The sequence below is a fragment of the Pelodiscus sinensis genome, chromosome 18 (genome assembly GCF_049634645.1).
Source record: "Pelodiscus sinensis isolate JC-2024 chromosome 18, ASM4963464v1, whole genome shotgun sequence".
Taxonomy (NCBI): Eukaryota; Metazoa; Chordata; order Testudines; family Trionychidae; genus Pelodiscus; species Pelodiscus sinensis.
The window spans coordinates 18,597,995-18,625,125 of record NC_134728.1 but is presented as its reverse complement, the minus strand read 5'-3'; the positions used below and the strand labels follow the sequence as shown (position 1 = coordinate 18,625,125).

Genomic DNA, 27,131 nt, shown 5'->3' with positions numbered 1-27,131 from the left:
ACCCGTCCCTCCCTCCTTCCCTCCCAAGCCTCACCACATGCTCCTTACAAAGGTTGCTTCTTTTGATTATCTACATACTGGTGTTTTCAGAAAAAAATCCTGGTATTTATACCAGTGCACCAGCTGTCTGTCCAAAGTCCAGACAGCCTCTAGCATCTTGCCAACACCAGAGCTCCCACTATTAACAACACTGTTGGAGCTGAATTTGACATTAGCAATGATGGGAAGTTTTTCAGAAAATAAACCTAGAATAGACAAGGTTTCCAAACAGAATAGTGCTAGTACATGTCACTGAAATCAATCTCACAAGCTGCAAATATTACTGGGAGCCAATAACTGCTAGCCAATAACTGCTTCATTCTTAATGAATTAAAAATGGCTATCAAGAAAAAGCTGTTGATTGTTACACCATGGAAAATTCCTATTACCACAATTTACAGATTATGAGGAAGGCCAGGCCCTTTGCAAAAACCTCTATGGTAAAATTTTAAACAGTTTCTCAACCAAGGGAAGTAGAAACATTTTCATTCAATATCTAGTATAACTCACTTGATTACTCTCAATAGCCTCACGTTCTTGTGTTTTAAAGATGCTTGCCTCTCTAGAAATTTGTCTAATGTGTTTAAAACATTTCAGGGATAATAGAGTTACTGTTTACATCCAAACTATTACCGACAATAGAATGACAAGGACACAATGCAAATTTAATATTGATGGTTTGTTTTCAAATCCCAAAAAAGGAAATTCAAAGATATTTCAATAGACTTTGTATTTAATTTTCTCTAAGCAACACGTTTAAAGTAAACTCTAGTAATAGTACTACCACAAACATGACTAGTATGATGAAGATACGATGTAAATTCAAGTGTATCAACCAAATGCTATACAAATTAAGATTATTGATGTATCTTTAGAAGATTTAAATTTGAATGAGACTAAAGCACTAAACTAATTTCACTTACACCTGCAGTTACTTTTCAGAAAGAACAGTTACTTACCTCGTAACTGTGATTCTTCAAGATGTGCTGCTCATGTCCATTCCAATATAGGTGTGTGCAACGCAGCATGCACGCATAGTCGGAAGCTTTTCCCTCAGCAGTACCCTTAGGGACAGCAGAGGAGCCCCCTGGAGTGGAGCCGGTATATTGGCCCATATATACCCCTGCTGTCCCCCTCACCCACTCTGTTCCTTCTTACCGGAATACTCCGGAGAGAGGGCAGCAGGGGTGGGATTTGGAATGGACATGAGCAACACATCTAGAAGAATCACAGTTATGAAGTAATCGTTCTTTCTTCGAGTGATTGCTCATGTGCATTCCAATATAGGTGACTCCAAAGCAGAACCTTTAGAGGAGGGCTGGATGTTGAAGCCACAGAGGAGTGGAGGACCGCCCTGCCCAGAGCGACTTCCCTAGCTTGATGTGTTAGCGCATAGTGATTGGCAAAGGTATGGACAGACGACCATGTAGTGGCTCTGCAGATGTCCAAGATGGGAACCTGGGCTATGAAAGTGGTGGAGGCTACCACGGTTCTCGTGGAGTGCGCTCTAAGGGGTGGAGCTGGTACCCCCGCCAAAACATAGCCCTCCTTGATACAAGCAGTTATCCAGGAGGAGATCCGCTGGAAGGACACGGGTTGGCCCCTCACCCATTCCGCAATGGCCACAAAGAATTGTGGTGACTTCCTGAATGGTTGTGTCCTGTCTAAATAAAAGGCTAATGCTCTACACACATCCAAAGTGTGAAAAGCCTGTTTTTTCCCCAGATGCGTGCGCCTTGCGGTAAAAGACAAGCAGGAAAATATCCTGGGAGGTGTGGAAAGAGGACACTATGTTGGGCAGAAAGGCGGGGTGGGGGCGGAGTCTAACCTTGTCTTTGAAAAACACCATGTAGGGGGGATCCAAGTTAAGCGCCCTGAGTTCGGATACTCTCCTAGCTGATGCGAGTGCCACCAGAAGAGACACCTTATATGATAGGTATAGGAGAGAACACATCGCTAACGGTTCGAACGGGGGTCCCATGAGTTTGGAAAGTGGGATTGTAGCCTGCCTTGGGTGCATCCCCATCTGGGATGCCCAGATGCAGACCCGCTTCTACTTAGCAAGCGGTCCTAGTGGAGGGCTTCTGGCTACCCAGCAGGACTTCCTGAACCCGTTCTGAGCACTGAAGCTCCTCCGCTGTCAACCACAGAGCTTCCACGCTGTCAAGTGCAGCAAATGCAAGTCCGGGTGGCAGAACCTGCCCGAGTCCTGAGATATCAGGTCCGGGAGCAGCGGGAGGGTCAAGGGTCTCTCGCATGACAGGTTGAGAAGGGTTGAAAAACCAGTGTTGCCTGGGCCATGCTGGGGCAATTAGAATCAGGGATGCCCTGAATTCCCACACTCTAAGGAGAACCCTGTGAATTAGCAGGAATGGTGGGAAGGCATACAGCAGGCCCTGAGGCTAGGGGAGGAGGAGAACATCTCCCAGGGAACACTGCCCCATGAGGGAGCAGAACCATGGCCACTTCTTGTTCTGTCCTGTGGTGAATAGGTCTAGATGAGGAGACCCCCATGCATGGAAGACAGATTGAGCTACATCCCACCTCAGGGTCCATTCGTGTCCCACAAAGGATCTGCTCAGCCTATCTGCCAGGATGTTTTGGGAACCCGGGAGGTACAAGGCCATTGGGCGGATATCTGCCCCGAAGCAGAGGTCCCACAGGCGAATCACTTCAAAGCACAAGCGAGGAGAATGAGCCCCGCCCTGCCTGTTTAGAAACGCCACCGCTGTCGTGTTGTCTGACAGAATGAGGACAGACATGCCCCTGAGGTGGGGAAGGAAAACTGCACAAGCCAGTCGGACTGCCCGGAGCTCCCTGATGTTGATATGCAGGGAGATCTTGTTCGCAGACCACATACCTTGCGTGTGTAGGTCTCCTAAGTGGGCTCCCCAGCCCACATCCGACGCATCTGTTACCAGGCGGATGGATGGCATTGGTCTGGAGAACGGGACTCCTGCACAGACCTCTGCCTGGTGGATCCACCAGTCCAGCGCAAGGAGGACGGGGCCGGAAACCGTCAGCACTCTGTCCCATGAGCGAGCGGACAGGTTGTGGACTCGCGACAACTACATCTGTAATGGGCGCATGCGCAGTCTGGTGTGCTGCACTACATAACTGCAGGCTGCCATGAGGCCCAGGAGATGCATCCAGGTCCGGGCAGTGGTCACTGGAAAATTCTAGAGCGCCCTGACTGCCGTCTCTATTGTGAGGAACTGAGAGTTGTGTAGAGAAGCCCTCACTGACAGAGTCCAGGGTGGCACCCACAAACTCTATTATTGGGGTAGGAGTTAGGTTTGATTTGTCCGGATTTAGCAGGAGGCCTAAGTCATCGAAGAGCGTGCGGACTATGGTGATGTGGTCTTTCTCCTGAGTCTCTGAGTTCCACCTCAGGAGCCAATCGTCTAAGTAGGGGAACATCTGGACACCCCTTTTCTTGAGCACGGCGGCCACCACCGACATGCATTTGGTGAAGACCCGAGAGGCCATGGAAATACCAAAGGAGAGAGCGGTGAATTGGTAGTGGTCCAGGCCCAGAGAAAATTGGAGGAACCTGCGATGGTGGAGGGCGATTGAAATGTGGAAGTAAGCACCTTTCAAGTCGAGGGTAGCGTACCAGTCTCCAGGGGCTAATGAGGGAATTATAAATGCCAGAATCACCATTTTGAATTTTGCTTTGGCAATAAAGGAAATGAGGGCTCTGAGGTCCAGGATGGGACAGAGGCCCCCTTTTGCCTTTGGGACCAGAAAGTAGCAGGAATAGAACCCCGTCCCAAAACTCAGGGGGAACGCGTTCCACCACCCCTACCATAAGGAGACGTTGGACTTCCTCTTGAAGCAGAGGCTTGTGAGAGGGGTACCTGAAAAAGGATGGGGTAGGGGGTTAGGTAGGAAGGGGAAGAGTGAAAAGGGATTACATAACCCCTTTCCACTATCTCCAGCACCCATCAGTCCAATGTAACCGACCACAAGATCTGAAGGAAGTGTGATAAACGGTCCCGGAAAATTAGAGGGGAGACTGGTAAGATGCCCTCAGGGGTGCCATCAAAAACCCTGACGGGGGCCCAGGAGTTTGTTAGGGGGCCCCTGATTGTTATCTGCAGCTGGGCGCAGCCGGCACCTGTTGTTCCTGCCATTGACACTCCTGCCCCTACATCGGGCGAAGTCGGGGCATGGGCCCTGGGGAGGCACACTAGGAACATTCCTATTCGAGTATGACTGCTTCTGGGTGGCCAGGGTGTGCAAGCCCAAGGATTTCAGCATCGCCCTGGTATCTTTTAGGCCATGAAGCCACTGGTCAGTCTGCTCCAAAAAGAGTGAGGGGCCCTCAAAAGGGAGGTCCTGAATGGTGTTTTGGAGCTCCAGTGGCACCCCAGAGCCATGAGCTATGGCGCAGGACCACCCCGGTGGCCATCACCTGAGCTGCGGCATCGGCCACATCGAGAGCCACTTGGAGAGCCGCTCTGGAGATTGCTTTCCCCTCTTTGTGGAGAGCCTTATACTCTGAACAGGAGTCTCTGGGGAGCAAGTCTGTAAATTTGTCCATCGGCACCCAGATGTTGAAGGCGTAACAGGGTAAGAGGACTTGCTGGTTGGCAATGAGGTACTGGATGCCTCCAGATGCGTAGACCTTCCTGCCCAGTAGGTCAGTCTTTTTGGCCTCCCTATTCTTAGGGGTGGCAGCAGGCTGCCCTGGTCTCTCTCTTTGATTGACAGCTTGCACCACCAAAGAGCCTGGGGGCGGCTGAGAAAAGAGGTGTTCGTTACCCTCTTGGGGGACAAAGTACCTCCTTTCTGCATGCTTGTCGGTTGGGGGAATGGAGGCGGGGGTTTGCCACAATGCACTGGGTCATGGACTCTGGCTTGCTGTGGTGCTGAGGTGGTAGAGGAGGCATGGCTGCACTGGAGTCCCGCATGGAGGTAGGTGCCAGTGGGCCCTGGATCGGCGGCAGCGCTGGGCGATGATGCCGTGTACTGGGATGGTACCAGGGGTACTGGTGCCTCAATGGCTGGTGCCGTAGGGGTTGGGTGATGCTGCCTGCCCTCATGCACCGGGTCTTCGGGCGCCCTGGAAGGGGAGCGGTGCTGAGTGTCCCTGTGCTGCCTGGAGGCTGCCGGGGTGGGAGGAGAAGAGGAGGATGACTATGAGGACCCTCGCTGTCTCCAAGGCCTCTGTTGTGGATGGACCTGGGAAGTCCTCTGAAGGGCTAACGTTCCTTTGCTAGGAGGAGTGCCTACCCGACCTAGAAGACCCGGGCTCCGGGCTTGTCGGCACTGTGTGCCCCACTATAGGGCACCCGCCTAGGCGGGGACTGACCCCTGGTGGCCACCTCTTCTTCTGCGGTTCCAGCCATTGAGAGTGGTGCCAGACTCTCTGCGGTGCCAGAGAGGCGCGATGCACAGAGCCATCGCACACCGAGGCTGGCGCGCTGTGGGTGGCTGGTGCAGAGGCCAGTGCCAGCCGAAGTGCCACCTCCATTAGGAGGATCTTAAGGAGGAACTCCCGTTCACGCTTAGTCCTGGGCTTAAATGCCTTGCAAATTTTACAGGCTTCTGTAAGGTGTGTTTCTCTCAGACACTTTAAGCATGAGGAGTGTGGATTTCCACACGGCATAGGCCTATTGCACTTTTTGCAGGGCTTAAAGCCTTGCAGACCAGGCATGCCTTACGGCAGGGCTGCGGGGTGCAGTCAAAGAAAACACAAGAAAAAGTCTGTAACTTAATTTGCAGGTACTTAGCTGAAGATTAACTAAAAGAAGAAGAAGAACAATGAAGACAATGATCTCAGTGAGGAGCTGAGGGTTGTTCCAACAACCCGTCATGGCGGTAAGAAGGAACCAAGTGGGTGAGAGGGCCAGCAGGGGTATATATGGGCCAATATACCGGCGCCACTCCAGGGGGCTCCCCTGCTGGCCCTAAGGGTACTGCTGAGGTAAAAGCTTCTTACGGTGCGTGTATGCTGCGCGCACACCCCTATATTGGAATGCACATGAGCAATCACTCGAAGAAGAAGGTACATTTATTTTTAAAAAACCACTAATACTTTGCTCTTACATAGCACTTTAAGACACTTTAGTGTCAGTATCCTGAAGTATATCCATTTTACAACTGAGGAAAAAAGAAAATCAGTTACAAAGTGGGGAATGGAAAATGGGCTCTAACCGATCTAGAATAAGTAAGCAATATTGTCTATTAAAATCAAAACCTCTCTCATTTTAACTATAGATTACCCTAGCCCATTCCTCAGAACAAGATGCAGACAAAAGACCAAAAACAAAAAAATAAAAAAAAAACCCACCCCACACAAAACCACCCCACACACCCTCTCCCCAAAACAACATACAAACAACTGCATTGCTACTGGTATCTTTATAAATGGCAATCTCAGAGAAGCCAAGGACTGAGTGGACCATGAACTAACGTGATTCCTTAGTCACTCCATAAAATTGCTGAGATGCTCTGGGTGGATGAAGGAGGAGGGAGAGAGCCAGGAGAGAATCTTGAGCCATTTCCTGTATAGTACTTGTTCTGAACAGGGATTTCAGTTGCCTACTCTTGTGAATCCATCATCTTTCACGAGCAATGAACATATGTGCAATTAAAAAAATTAGTAAAGTAGTGTCATTAAAAGGGAGTCTGACCATTCAAAAATTAAACTTCCCAGATAATTTGAAGTCAGCCTTTGTGAATTCTGTTAATCTATTTGCAAGTGTTTTTAATCACAGTAAAGATGAGGAAAGTAGGTTTTTTTATGCCTTGGTTGGTAAACTTTCTTTACTATTTACACAAGGCTGATTCAACAGTCTACATTCAATCCCTTGATTCATTAGTACTTGTTCAAGTAAATGCCAAGTTGGTCCACAAGGCCCTTTCCTCTTTCAGGTCCCTCTAAGACCCACTTCTACAAAGACACACACAAGAAATAAGTTAACCATAACATTCAAACATGGGAATAGAAAATATATTTGAGAACTCTTGCAATATATTTAATATTAAAAAGTAGCATTACATGTAGTTACTGCCACAAATGAAAACGTAAGTAAAAATCCTACTTGTATAAGATATACGTGACAATAATTTTATTTCTTATAGTAGGATTTTGCTCCAAACACGGCTTAGCTTTGAGCCAGTCCTATTAAAATTAAATATTATCCATGAGCTATTCAAATTTCAGACTTGTACACCAATGCAGGACAAAAAAAACAAGGACACTCATTTTGGTAAGAACTGTAAAGTGAGAGAATCAGGAAAGTTCCACTGTTACTGCTTTCAAAGGAGACGAAGATTGATGGCAATTTTTCCAAGTGGAAAAAAAGCTATTATCCAAACAATTTCAACTAGATCAGCGTTTTTCCATCTTTTTTTACTTGTGGACTCATAAAATATTTCAAATAGAGGCATGGACTCCTTTGGTAATCTTAGACATAATCTGCAGATTCCCAGGTTGAAAACCACTTGACTAAGTAGTTGGCTGACTAAAGTTAATGGTTAGTAGGGTTAAGTCTTATTTCTAATTTCCAATTGCCTACATTTCTCCATTATTTTAGTCTTTCATTGAGTGAATTAAGTGAACCCTAATATTCTCCCCCCCCCCAAAAAAAAACCCCCACCACAACTCTGATTTGCAATTCATTTCATTGGTCTATAGGCATAACCTGTTTCATAATGGGCCTTATATTTGCAATACTAATTCTAAACATTAGCTGGAATGTAAGGGGGCATTTCATTTTAATTTTTAAAAATTAAATATGGTTAGAGAGAGATCACCAACAACATTTTTAAGAAGTTCAAATTGGATGGGGCCAGAGAGGGTGTACCTTCAGGATAGGATATGCGCTAAAAACATTGGTTCTACAAAATCCAAAGTCCTTTTCCTTCCTACATCCTATCAAAGAAGTCAGACAGCGTGATTTTAAATACAAATGTTTTGCAATAGGAAAAATGAAGACCAGGCTTACTACTTCATACAAGTGCAAGAACAGACTTTGTTCTCACAAGGCATGTACAGTTACAAAGCAGAGCAATGCTACACTTTGCTTAAACTGAAGTAATTGTTTTCTTTTTATGACCAAAGTTCTCATTAACTGCACTTAAGGCAAAAAAAAGGGGGGGGGGATTTTTTTAAGAATTTTATCAAGAAATTACACATGACTCCAAGAGCTTTTTCCCATAAAAAAAATCAGATGGAAATAAATCAATACTGCTCTTGACATAATCATTAGATATGGTGCACATATGTCCTTTCCAGTATCTTTTCATATAGTTAGTTGTCTGCATCATACACAAAAAAGAAAAAGTGAAGTATATACAGTAGGACATGAGTTGGGATTTGACTGACCAAAATGGACTCTGAATTTCAAATCTAGGCAGATGAAATCTTAGTACTAACTTTAACCCATTATTCTACCAAGGTCAGTGAGTATTCGAGTTATATCTGTAATATAACACCAGACACTTGGAGGCATTAAAACCCAATGAATTTACACTTCCAGCAAATTTTGTTTTGTCTAGAATCTCAGATTTCATTTAAAGAGCATCTAATGTTGACTGCAAAGAAAAATGGTAACCTACCTCTTGTAACTCTTTGTCGAGATTCGTTGCTCATGTCTGTTCCATGTAGCGTGCACAAATTGTTGAAAGGTTTTTTTCCTCAGTAGTAGCTTTTGGGCCAGCAGGGGAACCCCCTGGAGTGGCACCTGTATACGTGCACATATATACCCCTGCCAGCCCATCACCCCCTCAGTTCCTTTTTGCTGATGAAATCCAACAAAGAGGAGGTGGGTGGGATTTGGAATGGACATGAGCAACACATCTAGAAGAACAGTTAAGATAGGTAGATAACCAATTTTTCTTTAAGTGATTGCTCCTGTGCATTCCATGTAGGTGATTCCCAACCTGGAGGTGGGGTCAGAGCCTTAACTTACAATGGAATGTAGTACTCCCCTACCAAAGGCCGCATCATCCCTAGCCTGGTGCACTAAAGCATAATGGTTAATAAAGGTGTGAACTGAGGAACAGATGGCCGCCCTGCAAATGTCCAGATAGGCACATGGCAATGAAAGTGGCTGAGGAAGCCTGGGCCCTTCCGGAGTGGGCCATGAGGGGCAGAGGCTGGTAGCCTGGCCAAATCATAGCAAGCCTTAATATAGGAGGTGACCCATGATGAGATACACTAGGCTGAGATAGGGAAGACCTTCATTCTATCTAGTATTGCAATGAAGAGTTGGGGGGGATTTGCAAAAGGGTTTTGTCCTGTCTATCATAGGCAGCAAGCAGGCGGAAGAAGGAGCCAGTGCTGGAGGGAGCTATCTTAAAAGCTGGTCCCCCCCTAGCACCGGTGGTGGACAGGGGAGGCAGGAAGGATTGTGGGGACCAGGCGCAAGATGGGAATGAGCTGATTCCCAGCTCTGGCCCAGTCCCAGACACTGTCTCTCTGCTTTTTAAACGTATTAAGAGCTTGTCACCCCGACTGACCTAGGGATAAGGGTGGGAGCGTGCCATGGGCGCGAGCACCTAGCCAGAACCGCCAGCTGTTCAGAACAGCTGGTAGTTCTCTGGGGAGAAGGGGAGGGACTTCACATGCTCCACCACCCACAGACCAATCAGGGTCTGTGGGTGGGGAAACATGGGAGTGTCTTGCCCCACCTCTTCCATCTAAGGCCCTGCCACTTCAAAAATTTCCGAAGTGGCCCCTGGTCAAAAATTACTGCTCACTCCTGACGTAAGGGCTCAAAGTGGGGACCAGTAAACTTGGCAAGGACCAAACTGAGTTCCCATGGGGGAACCAGTTGGTGAACATCTGGGTATAGCCTAGCCAGATCCCTTAAAAAGCAGTGAACCATAGAATTTGCAAAGAGTGACTTGCCCTGGAAACCTGAGTGAAAGGTGGGGAAACACCCATCTCTGGAAGATGCGCAGGGCCATGTCTGCTCTGAGGGACCATTTGTGGCCTGAGAAGGACCTGCTGAACTGGTCTGCAAGGATATTCTGGGATCCCAGAAAGTAAGAAGTCACCTAGGCTATGTCTAGACTGCAGGCTTCTTTCGAAAGAGCCTCTTTCGAAAGATCGCGTCTAGACTGCAGGCGGATCTTTCGAAAGAGAAATCCGCTTTTTCGAAAGAGAGCACCCAGCGAGTTTGGATGCTCTCTTTCGAAGACGGCCTCTTTACATTGAAGAACGCCTTCTTTCGAAAGAGGAACTTTCGAAAGAAGGCGTTCTTCCTCGTGAAATGAGGTTTACTGCCATTGAAAGAAAAGCCGCATTCTTTCAAAATTATTTCGAAAGAACGCGGCTTGAGTCTGGACGCAGGGGAAGTTTTTTCGGGAAAAGGCTACTTTTCCCGAAAAAACCCCTGAGTCTGGACACGGCCCAAGTGAATGCCCTGCTCTATGCAAAAATCCCAAAGGGCTTCCTGGCTCAGAGGAAAAGAACCAACGCTACCCTGTTTGTTGATACAAAATATCACTGCTGTGTTGTCCATCAGGACCAGGACACACCTGTTCCACAACAGGGAGAGGAACACCCAACAAGCGAGCCAAACTGCTCTCAGTTCTCTGACATTTATATGCAGCGACAGCTTTGATTGGGACCACATATTTTGTGCCCTTTGGCTCCTGATGTGGGTTCCGCAGCCTGTTTCAGAGGCATTCATCACCAGCTGAACTAATGGCAGGGGCCGGGAAAATGGACCCTGGAGCCACCAGTTGAGGGAAGCCATGATTTCCACCAGGACAATCACCACCATGTCCAAGGGCTGGTAGACTGGGTTGTGCACTCGAGCCAGGCAAAGCTGTAGAGTCGAAGCCTGGCACGGTACACTACATAAGTGCATGCTGCCATGAAGCCAAGGAGCCTCATACAGTTCCTGGCAGTGGGTCACAGGCAAGGCACACAGGCAAAAGGATGATTTCCTTGATGGCAAGAAACCGAGCCTTGGGCAGAGAGGCTGTGGCTACTGTGGAGTCCAGTAGGGCACCCACAAGTCTATTTTTTGAGTAGGGACCAGGGTGGACTTGGCCTCGTTCAGGAGGCAGCCCAGATCAAAACACACTTGCAAACTAGGGATATATGTGCCAGCATTTGAGAGGGAGAGACCCCCTTCACCAGCCAATCGTCCAGATAAAGGTAGACCTGAACTTGCCATTTCCAGGGGAAAGTGGCCACCATTGCCATGCATTTGGTAAAAACTTTGGAGGACATAAACAGGTCAAAAGGAAGTGCCAAAACTGGTAGTGGTCCTGGCCCACTGTGACGTGAAGGAAACACCTGTGGGCAGGAGTAACCGAAACGTGGAAATACGCATTTTTTTTTTAAATCAAGGGCAGGGTACCAGTCTCCCATGGCGTTGGGGACTAGGAAGTAACTGGAGTAAAAACCCTTGCCCCTGAACAACTTGGGAACCTCTTCCACCACTCCTAAATCAAGGAGCTGCTGCACCTACTTGCTTAAGAGATGCTCGCAAGAGAGGTCCCTGAAGAGGGCAGGGGAAGGGTGGGAGGAAGGTTGGGAGAGGAATCGGATAGAATATGTTTCCACTATGTTCAGGACCCAACTGTCCGTTGTTATTGCTGACCAGGCACTGTAGAAAATGACAGACGGGCTAAGGGAAAGGAAGGGTCAAATTGTTGACTGATGCTCTGTCGCCATTCGTATCTTCAAAATCTCGGTCGTAGACCCTGGAATTTGTTAAAAGGTCCCATCTCCTGGTCAGATAAGGAATGGGTACAGCATTTACCATTTCTATTGCCAGAGTTCCTACCCCTGTGTCTGGTGAAATCAGAACGGGGGCCCTGCTGGAAGGGATGTGATGGGACCCTAGGGTTAAGGGAACATCTTTGCGGGGCAGGGATAAGTATGCTGAAGGGCTTGAGGGTTGTCTGTTTGCTCAGAGAACAGGCCCACCTCCTCAAAGGTGCATACCCCTGTATTCTGGTCTGCGCTTTGAGAGGAATACTGGAGACCTGTAGCCACGGACTATAGCATAGAACAAGTCCTGTGGCCATGATACAGGCGGCTGCATCAGTTGAGTCCAGGGCCTCCTGCAGAGCAGCACAGGAAACTCTAGCCTCCTCCAACAAGGCCTTAAACTTCTGCTGTGATTCTTGAGGCACCAGGTCTCTAAACTTGTCCATTGCCACACAGTAGATATACAAATAGGGAGTCAGGAGCACCACCAGCTGATTTGCAGTCCTAAATTGAAAAACCCCCAGAGGCATATGCCTTGCGGCCCAAGAGGTCCATCATTTTAGCCTCTTTGTTCTTAGGAGTCTGACCTGGTTGACCCTGGCGCTTCCTATGATTAGCCTCCTGAACTACAAGGGTTCCAGGAGGGGTGTGGGAGAACAGGTGTTCACGGCCCACCTGGGGAACAAAGTACCTGCACTTGACCCACTGATCAGTCGAAGGATCGAGGCTGAGGTTTGCCAGAGGGTTTTAGTAATCTTGCTCACCATCTTGTTAAGGGGGAGAGCCACCCTGGTTGGAATATCCCCAGGGCTCGCCAAACCGCGGCGCTTGCACAGATCGCCCGAACCCGGCTCTTCCAGGTTACAATCTACTCACCACGGGCGAGTAGATTGTATTATTTGTCAAGCCCTGAACATCCCCATTAAGGATGTTTACTGTGGGATCAGAATCCTCTGATACCCTCTCAGCCTGGAACCCCAGGCTCTGCGCAAGGCTTTTAAAAGGTCCTGGTGAGATCTTGAATTCATTGATGGCACAGATGGTGTGAATCCACCCTCCTGTGCCTCATCTGGTGATGAGGAAGAAGATTCCCTCAGCACTTGCTTCTCCTGCTGTTGTTGCTAGTCCTAGGAGACCACCGACTGTTCCTATCCCACTTCATGATCCGATTCCGCCACCTCATCTCCCAAAGGTCTGGATAAAGCCTTGAGGGGGACATGTAACTGGCTTGATGGTGGAGAACAGGTCAATGGGGTCACAGACAGTTGAACCTGAGAACCTGAATAAGCAGAGGTGAGGTGGGAAGGCCCAGGATCCTGGACCTGCCGGTACGCTCAGAGGGTCCAGACTGGACACTGCACTGGAGAATACCTCTGGAATGGCTGTACGGAAGCACTTCTGTGGCAGGAGCAGTGCCAGGAAAAAGAACAGTGTCAGGAGAATGACCTGGAAGCCAAATGCCTAGATAAGACTGACTCGGACTCAGAGTCAGAAGAATAAACAGACGCTGACCAGGGCGGAGCAGAGGAGGCTGGTGCCGGAGAACAGTGCCAGGGAGCATGTCTGACCCTGGACTCATGCTTACCCAGGTGCTGAGACGGAGGAGGCAGCGTCAGCTACTCCAAACCAGCATCTGCTGACAGGATTGGCATGGATGACAGGGCCAAAAGCCAGTGCACAGGACCGAGTGAAGTTCGACTGCAGAAGCTGTAGTTGGCACCAGTGCCTCGGTGCAGGTGGCACAGGTCTCCTGCTGGTGCGGCAGTTTAGAGGGAGAGGCTGGGGAAGAGGTCAACTCTATAAGCTCCTTCGCTGCCTCGAACATATCTGGCATTAAACCTTAGTCCACCTCAGCCAAGTTGTCCTCCTAGGTTGTTTTCTGTGGGGGACCTGACTGGTGCCGACCAGGAGCTGGAGGCCTGGGAGCCGTGGCCAAGTGCCCCATCTGGAAGCACACTTTAGATGAATACCATGACAAAGACCTTTCCCTGCGGGGTCTCTGCTTGTTTTGAAGCACTGGTGACTGGGAGAGGTGCCAAGGTGCGTTGTGTCGTGGTACTAGGGACACCCTGAAACGTCCCGGTACCTCCTGCACCAAAGCAGGTGTGATTTGGGGGGCCGGCGGCTGGTACTAGGCAGAATGCCTCCTCCATAATCAAGATTTTCAGCCATGAGTCCCTATCCCATTTAGCATGGGGTTTGAAGCTGCAGCAAATCTTGCAACTGACGGAGAAATAAGGCTCTCAGAGTCACTTCAGAGAGGCTCTCAGCAGGTCACCACAAGGCACTGGCTTAAAGCCATTGGCACAGGGCTTAAAGCCTTGAGGCCCAGGCATGCCCCGCATGAGGATGCAAAAAGCGAGCCCCTATTTACGCTATGAATGCTAACTTATTACTAAACAATTACAACTAACACTAAAAACTGGAACTGCTACTAGAACTATTTAAAATGAGAACCGTTTAAAATGAGAACTGGCAGAACAAGTGAGAAACATTCCAGTGACTGTCACGGATAGTAAGAAGGAACTGAGGGGATGGCGGGCCAGCAGGGCTACACTTGCACACATATACAGGTACCACTACAGGGGGCTCCCCTGCTGACCAAAAGATACCACCAAGGGAAAAACCTTCCAACAATCCGTGCATGCAGCATGTGCACACTTACACAGAATGGACATGAGCAATCACTTGAATTTTTTTTTTCCCCACAATGGAAAACTACAGTGAAGTCTGCTGTCAGGCAGCAAGACAAACACCAAAAAAGGGTTACATTTTATTTTTTACTAGCACATGTATTTTGAAGCTTAATTACAATAATTTAAATGCCAATGCCAAGCATTGTTAACGGTTTCATTTCTAAGGAGACTGAATTTGTCTGCCAATGACAACAGAAAGCAGGGATGTCACAGTGTAAAGTTAACCTCCATGGTTACACACAGAGCCACACTCCCCGCGCTGCGGCCTCTAAAAGCCGGCATCCCACATGTACCGACTTCCAGACAGTCAGAGGCAAAAGTGGGGAGGGGGAAGGAAGAGCAGGGGACTGGACTTGATGATCTCTTGAGCTCCCTTCCAGTTCCAGTTTTCTATGAAGCCGCCCCTCCCCCCGCTTGTAAACATGTAACTGCTCAAATTTTCAGCAGTTGCACATTTACCTGAATATTCACATTTAACATCCCTAAGTCAGAAAATATATTTTTCTCCAACATCACAAGAAAACTGGTACTAGCTGTAGGGAGAAAGAACAATTAAGCGATTTTCATATCTACTTAAACCCTCTTACTACTGAGACCCAATGAATTTAAAAAAAATCCTATTCCTAGATTCTAACATTCGTTTCCAAGAATACGGAGTTCCTGTGGAACTCCTTGCCAGAGGAGGCTAGAACTATAAAAGAGTTTAAAGAGAAGCTAGATAAATTCATGGAGGTTAGGTCCATAAAAAGCTATTATAGCCAGGGGGTAGGAATGGTGTCCCTGGCCTCTGTTTGTCAGAGGCTGGAGATAGATGGCACGAGACAAATCGCTTGATTATTGTCTTCGGACCATCCCCTCGGGGCATGTGGCGCTGGCACTGTTGTCAGACAGGCTATTGGGCTAGATGGACCTTTAGTCTGACCCAGTATGGCCATTCTTATGTTCTAATACAGAAATCTCACCTGGTCTCTCAGATTTGGACTTTTTTTTTTTTTTCCCAAAGAAATCCAAGTGTGTCCAAAACAGAAAAGTCCACATGTAGTACATGAAACTCCCAACATTTTAAGTCGTATTTGCTGGGAAAAAGCTTCCCTCTTGGAAAAAGAATTAAAGGGAATTAAAACCAATAGTAAAAGTTTTTATAGCCATATAAATAGGAAGAAAACAAAACAAAACAAAACAAAAAAAAGGAAGTGGGATCGGTAATCACTGAGGATGGAGTGGAGGTTAAGGATAATCTAGGCATGGCCCAATATCTAAACAAATACTTTGCTTCAGTCTTTAATGAGGCTAATGAAGAGCTTAGGGATAATGGCACATAACAAATGGGCATAAGGATATGGAGGTAGATATTACCAAATCTGAGGTAGAAGTCAAACTCGAACATCTTAACGGGAGTAAATCAGGGGGCCCAGATAATCTTTATCCAAGAATATTAAAGGAATTGGCACATGAAATTGCAGGTCCATTAGCAAAATTTTTTAATGAATCTCTAAAGTCAGGGGTGGGACCATTTGTCTGGAGACTTGTTAATATAGTTTCTATTTTTAATAAAGGTAAAAAAAGTGACCCAAGTAACTACAGGCTTGTTAGTTTGACATCTGTAGTATGCAAGGCCTTGGAAAAAATTTTGAAGGAGAAAGCAATTAGGGACATTGAGGTTAATGGCACTTGGGACAAATTACAACATGGTTTTACAAAAGGTAGATCGTACCAAGCCAACCTGATGTCTTTCTTTGAGAAAGTAACAGATTTTTTAGATAAAGGAAATGCAGTGGATCTAATCTGCCTCAATTTCAGTAAGGCATCTGATATAGTACCACATGGGGAATTATTGGATAAATTGGAAAAGACGGGGATCAATATGAAAATTGAGAGGTGGATAAGGAACTGGTTAAAGGGGAGACTACAGCAAGTCATACTGAAAGGTGAACTGACGGGCTGAAGAGAGGTTACTAGAGGAGTTCCTAAGGGATCACTTCTGGGACCATTATTATTTAATCTTTTTATTACTGACCTCGGCACTAAAAGTGGGAGTGTGCTAATAATGTCTGCGGATGACACAAAGTTGGGAAGTATTGCCAATTCAGAAAAGGATCGGGATATTATACAGGAAGATCTGGATGATCTTGTAAATTAGAGTAATAGTAATAGGATGAAATTTAATAGTGAGAAGTATAAGGTTATGCATTTAGGGATTAATAACAAGAATTTTAGTTATAAGCTGGGGACACATCAGTTGGAAGTAACAGAAGAGGAGAAGGACCTCGGAGTCCTGGTTGATCACAGGATGACTATAAGACGCCATTGTAACATGGCTGTGAAAAAGGCTAATACGGTCTTGGGATGCATTAGGCGAGGTATTTCCAGTAGGGATAAGGAGATGTTAGTGCCGTTATACAAGGCATTGGTGAGACTTCATCTGGAAGACTGTGTGCAGTTCTGGTCTCCCATGTTTAAAAATGATGAATTCAAACTGGAACAGGTACAAAGAAGGGCCACTAGGATGATCCGAGGAATGGAAAACCTGTCTTATGAAAGGAGACTCAAGGAACTTGCCTTGTTTACCTTAACCAAAAGAAGGCTGAAGGGAGATATGATTGCTCTCTTTAAATATATTAGAGGGATAAATACCAGGGAGGGAGAGGAATTATTTAAGCTCAATACCAATGTGGACACAAGAACAAATGGATATAAGCTGGCTATTAGGAAGTTTAGACTCGAAATTAGGCGAAGGTTTCTAACCATCAGAGGAGTGAAGTTCTGGAACAGCCTTCCAAGGAAGTAGTGGGGGCAAAACACCTATCTGGCTTCAAGATTAAGCTAGATGGGTTTATGAAGGAGATGGTTTGATGAGGTACCATGATCTTGGCAATTAATTGACCTTTCACTATCAGTGGTAAATAGGCCAATGGTGGGAAGATAGGAGTTACTATAGAGAACTTTTTCCTGGGTGTCTGGCTGGTGAGTCTTGCCCACATGCTCAGGGTTCAGCTGATCGCCATATTTGGGGTTGGGAAGGAATTTTCCTCCAGGGTAGATTGGCAGAGGCCCTAGAGGTTTTTCGCCTTCCTCTGTAGCATGGGGCACGGGTCACTTGCAGGAGGATTCTCTGCATCTTGGGGTCTTTAAACCATTGTTTGAGGACTTCAATATCTGAGATAAATGAGAGGATTATTCTAGCAGTGGGTGGGTGAGATTCTGTGGCCTGCATTGTGCAAGGGGTCAGACTACATGATCATAATGGTCCCTTCTGACCTTAAAGTCTATGAGGATGTAGAAGCTCTTCTGCCAAAAAGTCTGCCTTGCTCAGTGAATTGTCTTAGAAAACTGAATCTACCTGATCCTTAAAAATTTAAAGCCATTGCATTTCACTCAGTTTAATTACAGTGGTGGCTGTAGATTGGTGTAACTTGCAAATACTGAATCACTAACATTAGTGAGATCCACTGTTAAGGCCCATGATTGCTGAAAAAACGTACTCAAGCACCTTCAGTGACCATCACTACATTACTCCACGTTCTTCTTGCACAGCCTTGAGACAGAAAGGCATAAATGATGAGAATTTAGAATGAATCTCACCAAATAGCTGATTAAGCATGAAATTACTCCTGAAGCTGAATAGTCTTTGCTCAACCTAAAAGTTGCTAAGGAGGAAAGGTCCTGGAAATTGTCTATGCCTAGCATGTGGATGGTGGAAATTGTACTTACTGCTCTTGTAGATCCTAGATCTGAGGGTATGTCTACACTACCCCGCTAGTTCGAACTAGCGGGGTAACGTAGGCATACCGCACTTGCAAATGAAGCCCGGGATTTGAATTTCCGGGGCTTCATTTGCATAAGCCGGGCGCCGCCATTTTTAAATCCCGGCTAGTTCGAACCCCGTGCCGCGCGGCTACACGCAGCACGGAGTAGCTAGTTCGGATTAGGCTTCCTAATCCGAACTAGCTGTACTCTTCATTCCACGAGGAGTACAGCTAGTTCGGATTAGAAGCCTAATCCGAACTAGCTACTCCATGCCGCGTGTAGCCGCACGGCACGGGGTTCGAACTAGCCGGGATTTAAAAATGGCAGCGCCCGGCTTATGCAAATGAAGCCCGGGAAATTCAAAACCCTGGCTTCATTTGCAAGTGCGGTATGCCTATGTTACCCCGCTAGTTCGAACTAGCAGGGTAGTGTAGACATACCCTGAATGACTTTCTTTTTTAAAACCAGGAAGCTCTAATATAGGCTGCATTGGCTGGTAATGGAGAAGCAACCTGGTACTTTCAATTGCCAACAGAAGCCAGCACTGTGTCTTGACATTCTGGGCTGTTATCCCAGTAAGAGCAGAAGATACCCACAATGAAGGCTCATATTGTGCCACAACAGCTGCTGCACTTTGGCAATACCCTCCCTCCCCTTGCTTATTTTAAAAGTTAGAACTGGAAGGGAAATAAAACATTAACAACTGTACTGAAAATCCAAATATGAGAAAGATTGTTGAAAAGGAAAGCAGCAAAGAAGGAGAACTGAAGAAACAAATAAGGATTAGTGCTGACTGGATAGAAGTAGCCCATACTTTACACATTCATTGATTTCCAATCCCTACTGGATGAGAAGGAAAAAATATGTACATGCTATTATTATTTATCATGTATTGTATTATTTTTTTAGTAAAGGGTTGTAAATGGCACTCCTCAACTATATAACTCGAAGTGATTTCCAAAGTTAATTACAATACTCTTCCTATTTTTAAGATAGGGAAATTAAATACAGGGAGGTGAAGTAACTCACCCAAAATCCCAGAACAGCTGCGAACAGAACTCCAGTCCCTATTCGATGGGCCACACTGCTTCTCCATTTTACCGTTTTAGTGGCACGCTGAGTGCAGAATAGATTTTGCCAGTCTCCTCACATTCATCCTAGTTATACATGCATAATAATTCACAATGTGGTAAGTAAATATTTAATTCCGTGATCCTCTATGTATTGAAATACCATGTATCTTTTATGCACATACAAAATCTAAAGGGGCAAGGAGAGATGGTGAAAATCTGCTGAAATAATTCAACAGGAAGATTCCTTGAATGTTTCTATCATCTTTCATTATCAACCATAACAGTTAGATCTACCCATACGCAAATCTATTTTAGTTTATATTCATGATTTAACTTGCAATTTGTGCCAATTCCTCCATTTCCGTTTTCTCTGCCTATTCTAGATTTGTGTCCTACCAACAAGCACAATGAGAAACCCATGCTAATGAACTGTAGTTCCACTAAGTTTGCCTTGAAGGACCCACTTTACACTAATATCCACTTTTAAAATCTATGCACAATACTCCAGACTGAAAAAAAAAGGTTGCTTAATCAGAAGTATGATTTTACTTTCCTTCTAGTAGTACCTTTCCTAAAAGCTCTTGGTAAAATCTACATTACCCTCTAAAAGACCTTAAGAATCTCTAAAAAATCCTAAGTATCAATGAAACTTGAGTAGTTTGGTAAAACTAATTGATCTACATTGTATTTCATATACATGTTATAAATGTCACCGATCTACTATACACTTATGCCAAAACAATTTCCAAGTTATTCTTCCATGGTCTATCAACATGACTGAGAAAGACAGGCTATGATAGAACTGGATGTGTCCATTAATTTGTGAACTCCGTTTTGTATTGCAACCTTAATTTACTAATGTACCCTCCATTTTGAATTAGAACATCCATTTTGTATTAGGGAGAATGGTTGAGACACCATCACAGGACAATCTAGGGCCATCAACTTTAATGGTTTTGAGCTGGTAGCCGAGACACTCTACACAGAAGCCTGAACTGCTGGTCTATACTGGGAACTACCATCAGCATAGCTATGTCTCTTGGGGTTGTGGATTAGTGTTGCTTAGCGTTGTGTGCTTAGCATTGTGGATTTTTCACTCCCATGAGAAACATACCTACACTGATGTTAGTTCTCTGACGTACACAGTGCTAGGCTGACGGAATAATTCATTTGTCAACCTTGCTACCGTGAACTGCCTATGCTGACAGCAAACCCCGTCCCTTTGGCATAGGTAGTATCTACATTGCAGTGCTATAACAGTGGAATGCTGCAAATGTGCTGCTGTAGCAGTTTAAGTGTAGAAATACCCTGGAGGAAAGGACTGAAATTTCCCAGCTGGAGCACAGGAGCAAAAACAGGCAATGGCTACTGGGAAGCAAGAGGGCTTTCCTCTGAGCAAGGGGGCCATCCACTGCCACATGAAGGAAGACCAGACTGATAAGACTCTGGACTCTCAGGGCAAAAGTTCTGACTTTGCAACAATTGCAAACTCTCTTAAAGAATTAGAGTGTGGTTAATAAATTCTTTTGATAACCCTATATTCCTTACTTACCTGACACACTGTCCCTGAAGGAGTTAATCAAGAAGCTACAGTGAAATGGAACACTGATGGAACATGTATAAGCAAGTGAGGTTTGTGGTTTTGAAATTGATAGCAGCCAGGCTAGGGAGCCCTACATCCTAAGCAAAGGTGGCAGACAGGACCTGAACCTGGAAGCATCCCATGAGATACCTAATGCTAAGAACAGTGACTCTGCAGGATTAGAAGCAAATGGGAGCCAGTGGCTCTTTTCACAACCAACTGGTGTCTATCCAGAGAAGGGAAAGTGTCAAATTTGCATATGAAGGTCAATTCCACATTCTCTGTAGTTGGCTTGTGAAATTCCTTTGTAGAAGAATGGCTACTTTTAAATCCATGATTGAGTGTCCAGGCAGGTTAACATGCTCCCCTACAAGTTTATGTGTGTACCATTTCTGATATCTGACTTATAAGTCCATTTATCCTGTGTTGTAGAGACTGTCCAGTTTGGCCAATATACATGGCAGAAAGGCACCGCTGGTACTTGATGGCACATATCACATTAGAGGCTGTGCAGTTGTATGGGCCTCTGATGTGGCTTATGTGGTTAGGTCTTGTGATGGTGTCACTTTTATAGATGTGTGGAGAAAGTTGGCAATGGGGTTTATTGCAAGGGTAGGTTCCTGGGTGAGTGTGTCTAAGGTGTGAGATCACAAAGTTATTCCACTTTCTACAGACACATGACAAGAGCAAAAGAAAATAAGTGTTCTTATTAGGCAAATGGAGTTTACCTATAAGAGGAATTTTAAACCAGTCCTGTACTCTACATGATATTGGCAGCTCAAATTCCTCATTCAAGTATTCCAATATTTAAATCTACTCACTCTTGTTCAAACAAACCCCAAGTGACCTTCAGCTTCTCTTCCTAGCTCTTAAATTCCAGATGAAGAGGCAGCTGCAAACATGTAGTGGCCATTTTAAAATAATCTAAAGTACTGCAAATAGCACCCAGCCTCCTTTATTAATTTCATTTTCTTTGCCTGGTAATGCATGTGCAGATGTGTACCACAGATAGAAACACATGCTGCCAGCTGTGGGCACTCTGCTAACCTGAATTTCTCCTGGGTGGCCGCCTAAGTGCACAACTTACAGGGAAAAGTGCTCCAAACTAATGTAGCCATGTAATCCAATCCCCCTAGCAACAGTTACTACATTAAAGTCAGTACCCAGTCAATCACTTCAAAGTAATGGGGAAAAAAGGGTGTTTTGCAAGATTACTAGGAAAAATACTATGTATTAGAAAATGATAATTAACACTATGTACTTAAAACTCAGAATAGACAAGGACTGAAAAGTCAATGTTGTATACAGTATTAGAACATTTTTACAGTGTTTTCTTAATCTAGATAATTCCTTGGAAGGTAAAAGCCCTTTGATTAATACCAATTTTCCACAAATTCAAAATAAAACAAAATAACTAAGGGCTGTCAAATGATTAAAATAATTAATCCTGGTTAATCACACTGTTAATAACAGAGTACCACTTATTTAAATATTTTGGGTGTTTTCTACTCACAAACTATACAGTGTTCACTTCGTAATCTATACTATTATAAAAGGAGAGGCGTCCGTCACGCCATCTGTCACAGAGAACAGACTTCTCACGAGACTCCCCTGCCTCTGGAGGTCGCAAGGCGCCAGAGGGGGGAGAGAGGTGCTGCACAGGCACTTTGTGTGCCTTTCACTTTCCCGCCGAGTTACCAGAGACCAACCAGCCACCCGCCAGGTAATGGCATGCGTCCTTCCCTAGCAGTGTGACCTCGGTGATACTCCCATGTTGCGGCCTAGCCCTTCTCACCTGCCCGGAGTGTGCCGGGACCCGAGCAGGGCTGCTTTGCCACACGGCCAGTGGGCTTGAGGGAGACTTGCACTCAAGTGGGGTTCGAGAGGCCCCGCCCCCCAAACAGCCCCCAGAATCCAGCTGCCCCCACTGTCCTGCCCCCCCCAGCAGCCCATTAAATACTTGAGTCAGCCCCTCAGTACTGCCCTGTGCCCAAAAACCCAACCCCAAAATGCCTTTCCCCTCCCACTGTGACCCTGAAATCCTCTCTCCTCCCCACCTCAGACTGGTTCAGCTAAGTTAGCGGAGGCTGCACCTCGCCAGAGTGCAGGAAGTCCAGCCAGAGGGTCCAGGCAGCTGCATGACAGACTCCAGCAGCCCCACAGCACTCTCTGGCAGGTGTGAGTGCACGAAGCACATGGACAGCACTAGGTGGAGGCGGAACAGCTGGGACACAGTCGTGGCAGCAGCGGGTCCTTCATGGGCAAGATAGCAGCCAGATCTGAGTGCACTATAATTGGCAGACAGGCCAACCTGAGTGTACATCTACTGTCACAATGAGACAGTTAATGCTAGTAAAAATAAAAACAAATATTTTCATGGTAAAAAACAAAATAGTATTTTTCAATTCACCTGTGTCAGCTCAATTCCCCAACCTGACACTCCAAGTGCAGAGATGGGGAGCCACCTAGTAGAATCAACTCTATAAAACCTGTCTCTATGACTCCCAGAGACAAACTTGTTTGATCTTAGTCCCTCTGAGATCCAAAAAGACAAAGACTGATTTCTTGCTGCCACCACACAAGTGAATAATATAAAATAAACCCTTTTCCAGGAAAGAAATCACTTGGGAATCCCATCTCTAAGGCAAAGCTCTCCCGCCTGTCCCAACCTCCGTTTTGCTTGGAGTTGGGAAAACAAACAGAGGGAATCCGCAGAGAACAACTGACTCTGCCCAGGTAACTAAGCACGTAAACTTAAGGGCACAACAATCAACCAATAGTGGTTAATCAAAACAAAAAGGAAAATATTTTTATTATCAAAACAAAACTACTGTTGCAAGCATAGTAAACGAGTAGGTGTTAAATAGCCATGAAGTGACATAGACTGAGGGAAAATCCCTGGGCTGTTATCCTTAGTTACAAAAAAGAAAAACAATGAACCAGCTCAGACATGATTTCCAAACCCCCAAACAAGGAAAACAATAAAACCTGACAGACTATCTAAAATTTTCCCTACTCACACATTTAAATAAGTCCATTCCTGGGAAAGCCCGTTTTTTGCATACCTGAAAAAAAGTGCTCTGATCTCAAAGAAGAGAGAAAGTAAAACCCCTCCCTCTCATTTTGAAATTCCTATGTGCATTTTTATTGTCTGAATGCCCAACCTCTTCCCTCGGGTGCATCTCCAGTTGCTTACCTGGAGAGTGAGGATAGGGTTAAGTCAGACTCTCCTTTGCAGTTCCTATTTATGACAATCTAATTAGTAGTGTAGGGTAATCTCTTTCCATGAAAAGTTGATCTTATAAATATAGAATTAAGTACAAAAAACCCCCTGCATTCAAAAATAAAATCATGTAAATCTTTAGAGTCTACAAGTCCACTCAGTCCTACTTCTCTACTCAGATATTCAAGTTTGTTTATATCTGCAGGAAATAATGCTACCCGCTTCTTGTTCAGAATGTCATCCGGGGTTTCACATGGCATTGTTGTAGCCAACGTCTCAAGTTATTTACATGCCAGATGCATTAATGATCCATGTAACGCCCCTTTATGCTTCAACCATCAATCCAGAGGACATACATCTACGCTGCCAACAGGCTCTGCTTGATAACAACCCCAAACAGTTTAAACTAACATAGGCTCATTTCCATCATTTGAGTCAGAAGCCACCAATAGAAGGTTCATTTTCTTTTTTGGTGGTGCAGGGTTTGTACTTTCCACCTCAGAATCTTCCTCTCTCGAGACTTCTGAAAGCACATTCCACATCTTATTCCTCAGATTCTGGAAAGCACTTCAGATTATTAAACCTGTATCAAGTGTGGTAGCCATCTTTAGAAATCTCTCATTGGCACCTTCTATGCATTTTGTCAAATCTTCAATGACAGTGTTCTTAAAACAAGCAACATGTTCTGGTTTATCAACAAGACTTCTATACCATGAAATACAGTAGTTTTAAAACTTTTTTTCTCATGACTCAGTTGAAGAAAATTGTTGATGTCCATGACCAACATAATTGTATCTTTTGACTAGAGTTTGGGCTCGGGGGGGGGGGGGGGGGAGGGGGCTGGGAATGAGGAATTTGAGGTGTGGAAGAGTGCAGGGGTGAGCGCTACATCTGCGGGAATTAGGAGTTTGGGGTGCAGAAGGGAGTTCCAGGCTGGAGGATAGGGCAGAGGGATTCAGAATGTGAGGGGGGGCTCTTGGCATGGGCAGGTGGATGGGGTTCAAGGGTGGGGGGAAGTTCAGGCTCTGGGGGTGGAGGCTCTGGGATGGGAATAGGAATGAGGTATTTGGGGTGCAGAAGGGGATTCTGGATTGGGAGGAGTGCTCAGGGTAAGAGGTTGGTGCTTGGAATTTGGGCATGGGCTTATTTTTATCAGCTACCAGTCAGCAGCACAGAAGTGCTAAGGCAAGCTTCCTGCCTGCCAGAGCACCCCAGACAACATTGCACCCCAGAAGCAGCCAGCTGCAGGTCCAACTCCAAGGGAGAGGCACACAAGCAGCTGTATGTGCTGCTCTCATATGCAAGGCATCGCCCCCACTCCCACCTCCCATTGGTGGGTACCCAGCCAATGAGAGCATGGAGCTGGTGCCTGAGGCAGAGACAGCAGCATGGGGGCCATCCTGCCTAGGAGCCAGACATGCTGCTTCTGGGGCTCAGTGTGGTCTTAGGTGCCAGGACAGGCAGGAAGCCTGCTTTAGCACCAGTGTTCCCTCTAAGCTGCGTGGCAGCCCCTTGCAGGAGCCCTGAGCCTCTGATTGGGAAGGGCTGGTTAGTCACCTGTGAAGCTGTGCTGCTGCACAGCTTATAGGGAACACTGCTTAGCACCCCCACTGGTCACTTGCTCACCCTATGGGAAGACAACCCACTGACTCACGTTCTGTGACCCAGCAATGGGTTACGACGCATAGTTTGCAAACCACTGATGTAATATATGGCAGAATGCAGGTATAACACAATGCAGGAGACATACAATTCTCCCCTAATGAGGTGAGTCACAAATTTAATTAACACTTTTATTAACAAGCATCATCAGCATGAAAGCATGTCCTCTGGAATGGTTGCCAAAGCACACGGGGCATACAAATGTTTAACATATCTGGCATATAATACCTTGCACTGCCTGCTAGAAAAGAACCATGTGCCCATTCTCACTTTGAAAATAAGAAACAAGCAACATTAGCTCCTGTAAATGCAAACAAACTTGATTCTCTTAGTGACTGGCTAAACAAAAGTAGGACTGAGTGAACATATATGTCCGAAAGTTTTACTGTTTTGTTTTTGAGCGCAGTTATATAACAATGTGCATTTATAAGGTGCACTTTCGCAATAAAGAGACTGCATTACAGTACTTGTATGAGGTGAACTGAAAAATACTGGTTTTATCATTTTTACAATTCAAATATTTGTAAAAATATAAAGTAATCATTGTATACTTTGTGTTCTGTGTTGTAATTGAAAACGTAGAAAACGTCCAAATTACTGAATAAATTTCAATTGGTATTCTACAGTGTAGCAGTGCAATTAAAACTGCAATTAATCATGATTAATCTATTTTAATCATACAAGTTAACTGCAATTATTGACAGCCCTAAAAAGAATATAAAACTAAAAATGAAAAACTCATCCTTCAGCAGCCACTCCTGAGGCTCCTATCCTGCAGGACTTTCTCCAGCTCTCCACTTCAGATATTGCAACCTGGTGCACAGGGTCACAGAACTACTCAGATTTGGCCTGCTGCCTCTGTCATGGCAGCAGGTAGCTAGAAAAAAATTAAGTGATTGGCATTGCAACCTGGTACATCATTGTGACAGAGGGACAGCTGGGCCAAAGTGAGTAGAACTATGATTCATGCATCTGGTTGCAACACACAGAGCAGGGAGCTGCTGCAGTGGAACACATGTGGGTTAGGTTCACTCTGCAACAGCCCCCTGGACCTCCTAACCTTCCTGGGTGTCAGTATTTTCCCCTCCCACTCACTGAGAACAAGATCCAACACCTGGTGTGGATGAAAAAGTAACAAAATCCCCCCCCCCCCCCAAAAAAAAGATATAAAGAATGCCATGAAACTGTAAAAATAGCCCAGTATTCAGTGAGAAAGGTAGAAATGCATGGGCCCAGGGAATGTACATCAAGTCACACGAAGGAGAAGAGGAACGAGAAAGCTTCCCTACACACCCTCTTGCAAAGATGCTTCCCTCTTAATTTAATCTCAGAATGAACTAGTTTCTACTCCAGAATGAGATAAAACAGCACTTCTTATCTAGTCCAGTGTTTCTCAACCTTTTTTAAATAAAGTACCCTCATT

The 27,131-nt window shown here is 45.7% G+C and overlaps 1 protein-coding gene across 9 annotated transcripts in view; it reads right to left on the bottom strand.

Moving 5' to 3' along the window:
* Positions 1–27,131, bottom strand: part of ADNP (activity dependent neuroprotector homeobox) — a 65,365-nt gene that overhangs the window by 11,400 nt on the left and 26,834 nt on the right. For 3 of the 9 annotated variants that reach the window (XM_075901196.1, XM_006129446.4, XM_006129445.3), the window contains one exon: positions 19,198–19,325. The exons of the other annotated variants lie outside the window; for them this stretch is intronic. In XM_075901196.1, coding sequence (XP_075757311.1) covers positions 19,198–19,264 — 67 coding nt within the window. In that variant the 5' untranslated portion in view covers positions 19,265–19,325. The remainder of the gene's footprint in view (positions 1–19,197; positions 19,326–27,131) is intronic. 9 annotated transcript variants of the gene reach the window in all.